Raw genomic sequence first — 6424 nt, 5'->3', positions numbered from 1 at the left:
ATCACAAGCGAATTCCTTAATCCCCTTCACCTATTTCACCCATTGCCCACCCTCTGGTAACCATCAGTTTGTTCTCTATAATTAAGAGTCTGTTTCTTGATTGGTTTCTCTTTTTTTTCCCTTTGCTCATTTGTTTTGCTTCTTAAATTCCACATGAGTGAAATCATATGGTATTTGTCTTTCTCTGACTGATTTCACTTAGCATTATACTCTCTAGCTCCATTCATGTCATTGCCAATGGCAAGATTTCATTGTCTTCTGTGGCTATGGCGATAGAGACCCCATTTTCTTTATCCATTCATCTGTTGGTGGACACTCGGATACTTGGGCTTCCGTACATGGGCTGTTGTAAATCATGCTGCTATAAACACAGGGATGCATGTATCCCTTCGAATTTGTGTTTTGGTATTTGGGGGAGGGAAGGGAAGACCCAGCAGTGTGATTACTTGATCATATGGTAGTTCTACTTTTAGTTTTTTTTTTTTTTTTTTTTTTAGAATTTTTATTTATTTGATAGAGACACAGTGAGAGAGGGAACACAAGCAGGGGGAGTGGGAGAGGGAGAAGCAGGCTTCCTGCCAAGCAGGGAGCCCGAAGTGGGGCTAGATCCCAGGACCCTGGGATCATGACCTGAGCTGAAGGAAGACGCTTAATGACTGAGCCACGCAGGCACCCCTACTTAGCTTTTTGAGGAAACTCCATACCATTTTCCACAGTAGATGCACCCCCCCCCATGTTTGCATTCCTACCAATAGCATGGGAGGCTTCCCCTTTCTCCACCGCCTCACCAACACCTGTTCTTTCTTCTGTTGTTGATTGTAGCCACGCTGACAGGTGTGAGGTGCTATCTCATTATAATTTTGATTTGCATTTCCCTGATGGCAAATAATGATGAGCATCTATATGTCATCTTTGGAGAAATGTCTGTTCATGTCCTCTGCCCATTTTATAATTGGCTTATTCGCTTTTTGGGTGTTGAGTTTTATAAGTTCTTCATATATTCTGGATACTAATTCTTTATTAGACACGTCATTTGTAAATATCGTCTCCCATTCAGTTGGTTGCTTTTTAGTTTTGTTGATCATTTCCTTCACTGTGCACAAGCTTTTTATTTTGATGTAATATCAATAGTTCATTTTTGCTTTTGTTTCCTTTGTCTCAGGAGACAAATCTAGAAAAAAAGTTGCTACAGCCGATATCAAAGAGGTTACTGTTTAAATAGCATCTTTTGAAAAGTAAAATTTTTTTGATGGAATCCAATTGATTGATTGTTCTGGGATGCAATTAAGTTAACAGTTTGATCCTTTCAAGACTTACTTATAAACTGTGTGAGATGGGATCAGAGCACCCTTTACTCTAGGGAAAAAATTGCCCCACTCCTGAGCCAATATTATTCTAAATACTCTAACCAATGACCCCTGAATTCACTTTGAATTCACTCTGGCTCATGGGAGCATGTGCTGTTTCTGGCCTTGTGTCAGCTCCAAGAATTGTTCCCCTTGTCTTTTATGGAGGTAGGGTGGGGCAGGGCAGCTCTTTTTCTGCCCTTGGCTAGTTTCTTCATGCACATGCACTCATAAGTACTCAGCTGAAGATGCAGGTGGACCTTCTGCAGATCTCTGAGGTTCTCTGTGCAACTCTCTTTTCTCTGGTACTCTATTCTGTGAATTGCTGCTGACTTGGCCTCCTTCATCCCAACTCTGTCTCCTCAAGTCAGGAGGATTACCAGGCTCTATCTGGTTCTCTCTCCCAGAGCTGCACCCCCCGAGAAACTCTCTTCAAGAAATAAACTGAGGCAATTCTAGGGATCACCTCATTTGTTTCCCCTAAGGTACCAGTGTTCTGACCCGACAGCCAATGTCTAAAAACCACTGTTTCATTTATTTTGTCTAGTTTTTTAGCTGCTTCAGGCAGAAGGGTAAATCCAGTCCCTAAACTCCTCAGCAGGAAATATAAGTCCCTTTTTTTCCCTCTGTTCTTCAATTATTTAAAAAAATTCATGTAATATAAGCAAATAGATTTTCTGTATGTGTTCCCTTATTTTTTTCTACCCATCAGCATTTATTTTTTTTTTCCAAATTTTCATTTAAATTCTAGTTAGTTAACATATAGTGTAATATTGGTTTCAGGAGGAGAATTCAGTGATTCATCACTTACATATAACACCCAGTGCTCATCCCAACAAGTGCCTTCCTTAATCCCTTCACCCATCTAGCCCATCCTCCACCCACATCCCTCCCTTATTTGTTTAGACACATTGTAGAACACTATAAACACTTTGCTCCATCTGCTTTATCATCTCTTAACAATATATCCTGGAGATTACTTCATAGTAGCATATAAAGATACTCCTTATTCCTTTTTACAGCTGAATAGTACTCTATCATGGGGATGCACCAGGGCTTATTCACTCCTACACTACTGAAGGACACCCAGGTTGTGTCCAGCTCTTGTTTTGTTTTTACAAATAGCAGTGCCATGAATAATCTGGCATAACATCTTTTTACAGTTTTGCCTGAGTACCTTGGATAATTTATAGAATTGGGATAGCTGAGTCAAAGATTAATGCCACTAATTATTGTCAAATCTTTTTAAGAAAGGTATAAGCATGCTATTTCCACATAATCTATTAGACAATGTCAAATTTTGAGTTTTTGACAGTCCCACAGGTGAGAAGTGGTATCCTGTATAATTTCATTTCCATTCCTATGTGTGAGACTGGGCATCTCTATATGACGAAGAAAGATCTTCATTTTATTTTTCCATCAGGTTTTTCCTCTTCTCCACTCTAATTTTAGAAATGCTTTATATATTAAGGTCATTGGCTCTTTGTCTTTGGTATAAATTGCAAGTATTTTTTTTTCATTCAGTCATTTGTCTTTTTACTTTGTTTCTGGTGAGATTTTAAAATATATTTTCTTTATTACAAATGATTATCTTTTCACTATCAGAATTTAATTGCAAAATGTATGTGTATACAATTGAAAAAGATATTAAATTATGAGTCCTCTTTAAGTGAGTTCTCCTGCCAACTCTACTGCCCATTTTGTAAGTGATCCTGGTTGACTCTCTTTGAAGTGCGATTGCATCACTATCCTCCTTACTGCTCCCATTGCCACCAATCTAGACAGGCATTCATCTCTCACCCCTAGCCTGCAACCACCACCTAAACTTTCTTCCTGCTTCCTGTCACTCCACCCACCCCCAGCCAAATAATATTTTAAAAGCCTAGATGTTCTCTCACACCTTTCTCCCAACTGTGTGATGATACAATATCCACTTTCTTTGCATAAATTCAAGAATATCTTTACATTCTCATTTTAGCAGTGGATTATTATTTTTCTTTACAATCCTACAAATACCAACCGGACAAGTCATTTACTCCATCAGAGGCCAAAAATAAACCCCCATTCAATAATATCCCCACTGTCTGAATGTTCTTCTTTTCTCCATCCATCTAGATTATCTATAGTATGACAAAGGGTGAGTAAATGCCCTATGTTTTCCATAAATTCCACATTCACTCAACTAACATTCATTCAGATCAATTACTAGGCACCATGTTTATATATATGAATAAGCCAATCTCTGACCTCATGGGGTATATAGAAGGATTGGGGGGGCTATGAACCAATTATGATAGAGTGTGATACCCTATAGCACAGATATCTTGGAGCAAAAGGGAAAGAAGGATTCGTTTTGAATGTGGTAGCTGTCAAGAAAGACATTAGAGATGAGTTGGTATCCAGACTAGACATTTATGTATGAGCAAGAGTTTGTTGAATTGACAAGGGAGAAAGCACACTTACACAAATGAAACAGTATGAGAAAGGACATGGATTACTCCTCACACCTGTTTGAAACTTCTAAGAAAGAACCCTACTGACTATATGACTTCAATCTATCTGAGCCTCAATTACCTCATGTCTGAAGAATTAAGAAAAGTTGTGACCACCTCTTAGAGCCCTTGTGAAGTATAAACAAGGTAACAAAGATGACTCAAAATTCCTGACATACAATAGGCACTCAAAAATAGTGTTAGTATTATCTCATATTTCATAAGTGTACAGATTTAAATACATAATTGTTATTTATCAACAATGTTCTACATGCTTGCCAAACCCCTACATATGTATCTTGTTTGTCTTATTCAAGTGCCTACAGGACACAGATTAAAGCTTAACCCCTTAGATATGATTTATATCAAGCAAAATACCTCAAACATAAGTTTTTGAGAGACAAAAGCTCAGAATATAAGAAAATATTCAATATACATATTCTATTGGGTATGTTCATCCACTAAAATACGAGAAAAAATACTCCTTTATGATACCCTATCTCTGAAGAACATGTCCATAATAATTTTTAAAAGGACCTATTCATGCCAATGGGTTTTTTACTATTTAATAGTAGTGAATCATTGCATTATAACTTTCAAATTGAATAGATTCAATAAGACAAAACAGATAGGAACTTTGTTAGGATCCTTCATACCTCACTGGCGATCCATAAAATCCAAAGGAATCACAGTATTCTTCACTGCACACAAGGGACAGCCCCCCCAAGATGGCTCTTTCATCCTATTTTCCTACCAGCATTCTCATATGACTTGTTGTTAACCTCTTGACAGCAGATTTAGTCATCATAAAATCCATTCTCAACATACTATCCTGGAGTTAAATACATAAATGAAGATTTAATACTTGTGAAATCCAATGAAACAATGCCATGGGATGGGACTACTTTGGAAGACATGTCAGACAAGGGAAGAAATAACGGGAGCTGATTCACTTGGTTTTGACCAAATCAGAGAGCTCACAGTACAACAGGAAAAGGAAATGGAGCCTTTTCTATATATAGGTATATTTACCAGATAAACATAATTATCTAATTTACTAAAACTAACTGATTTTCTATTAGGATAAACAACAAGAAGGGTCCTGCACATGGTCATAGTAGCTCTCAGCAGGGTATAAAAGTGACAGAGGGCAGGGAGAGATCACACTTGAGAACCTCATTCTTCTGGAAACCCACCCAGAACCTCCACCCTCTGACACCATGGTCGACTCCTGTTGTGGCTCCGTCTGCTCTGACCAGGGCTGTGGCCAGGAGACCTGCTGCCACCCCAGCTGCTGCCAGACCACCTGCTGCAGGACCACCTGCTGCCGCCCCAGCTGCTGCGTGTCCAGCTGCTGCCGCCCCTCCTGCTGTGGCTCCAACTCCTGTGGCTCCAGCTGCTGCCGCCCCTCCTGCTGCATTTCTAGCTGCTACCGCCCCTCCTGCTGTGGTTCCAGCTGCTGTGGCTCCAGCTGCTGCCGCCCCTCCTGCTGTGGCTCCAACTCCTATGGCTCCAGCTGCTGCCGCCCCTCCTGCTGCATCTCTAGCTGCTGCCGCCCCTCCTGCTGTGGTTCCAGCTGCTGTGGCTCCAGCTGCTGCCGCCCCTCCTGCTGCATCTCTAGCTGCTGCCGCCCCTCCTGCTGTGGTTCCAGCTGCTGTGGCTCCAGCTGCTGCCGCCCCTCCTGCTGCATCTCTAGCTGCTGCCACCCCTCCTGCTGTGGCTCCAGCTGCTGCCGCCCCTCCTGCTGCTGCCCTTCCTGCTGCCTGCGCCCAGTCTGTGGTCAGGTCTCCTGCCACACCACTTGTTATCGCCCCACCTGTGTCATCTCCACCTGCCCTCATCCCATGTGCTGTGCCTCCTCTTGCTGCTGAGCCCCCTGCCGTGTGACCACCATCTCTGTTTACCTCTGCCCTACAGATGTAGACCCTCCTTTCGTGCTGAGCATTAGGACATATGAAGGCTGGTTGACCTCATTCAACAGGTTGAGCCTCATGATTCCAATGAACCCATCCCACTAACTCTGTGAGCACATTCTGGTTCATGTTAAGCTCCTTCCATTATTATCTTTTCCTTTCAATATTGGTGCCAAATATGGATATTAATTTGTAATCCATCAGCTAAAAAATTATCCCACTCCTCTAAATTTCTCTTTCTTCCTTATCACTTAGGGGCTCTAGATTATCCTTCCTAACAAAGTGAATATTATCTGTAACCCCTATGCAGTACTGATTTGATACCCTTTGACCTGGGATTCAGTCATACCCTTAGACCTGGGAGTCCAGTTATGTAGTTTCTAAAAGAGTGAATTTCTTATGTTTTGTTGCTTCTCTGCTTTCCAATAAACTTTTCTACACATAAAAATTCATCGGCATTGTTCTCTATTGTTTTCATGATCATTTTACTCAGTAACTAGGCAACTATATTTTACATGATGATACAGGAAGAACACTCATGCTGAAATATTGAGAATAAGTGCTATATCAAATATGGATAATTTAAGATATTGGAACAAAAGCAGCACATATGTATGTGCACATGTGTATGTCTTAATATCCTAAATTGGGACAGATTTAATTCATGTCTTTA

The 6424-nt window shown here is 40.7% G+C and overlaps 1 protein-coding gene across 3 annotated transcripts; it reads left to right on the top strand.

The window, feature by feature from the left end:
• Positions 1-5037: 5037 nt before the first annotated feature.
• LOC118520464 (uncharacterized) lies at positions 5038-5709 on the top strand. 3 transcript variants are annotated; one of them, XM_036068524.2, is made up of 2 exons: positions 5038-5183; positions 5235-5709. In XM_036068524.2, exons 1-2 carry the CDS (start codon positions 5059-5061, stop codon positions 5707-5709), a joined length of 600 nt encoding a protein of 199 aa, XP_035924417.2. In that variant the 5' UTR covers positions 5038-5058. The 3 variants fall into 3 exon arrangements, with proteins under 3 accessions (XP_035924417.2, XP_035924420.2, XP_035924419.2); XM_036068527.2 differs by having other exon boundaries at positions 5038-5212; positions 5378-5709; XM_036068526.2 differs by having other exon boundaries at positions 5038-5258; positions 5349-5709.
• Positions 5710-6424: the final 715 nt, after the last annotated feature.

Source organism: Halichoerus grypus, chromosome 2 (assembly GCF_964656455.1).
Source record: "Halichoerus grypus chromosome 2, mHalGry1.hap1.1, whole genome shotgun sequence".
Taxonomy (NCBI): Eukaryota; Metazoa; Chordata; class Mammalia; order Carnivora; family Phocidae; genus Halichoerus; species Halichoerus grypus.
Note: the sequence above shows the minus strand (reverse complement) of the source record. Positions and strands in the feature narration are given on the sequence as shown.

Coding starts and splice junctions, on each gene's coding strand:
- LOC118520464 (XM_036068524.2), top strand. CDS start 5,059: ATGGTCGACTCCTGTTGTGGCTCCGTCTGCTCTGACCAGGGCTGTGGC. Junction 5,184..5,234: donor TGCCGCCCCAGCTGCTGCGT/GTCCAGCTGCTG, acceptor CTGTGGCTCCAG/CTGCTGCCGCCCCTCCTGCT.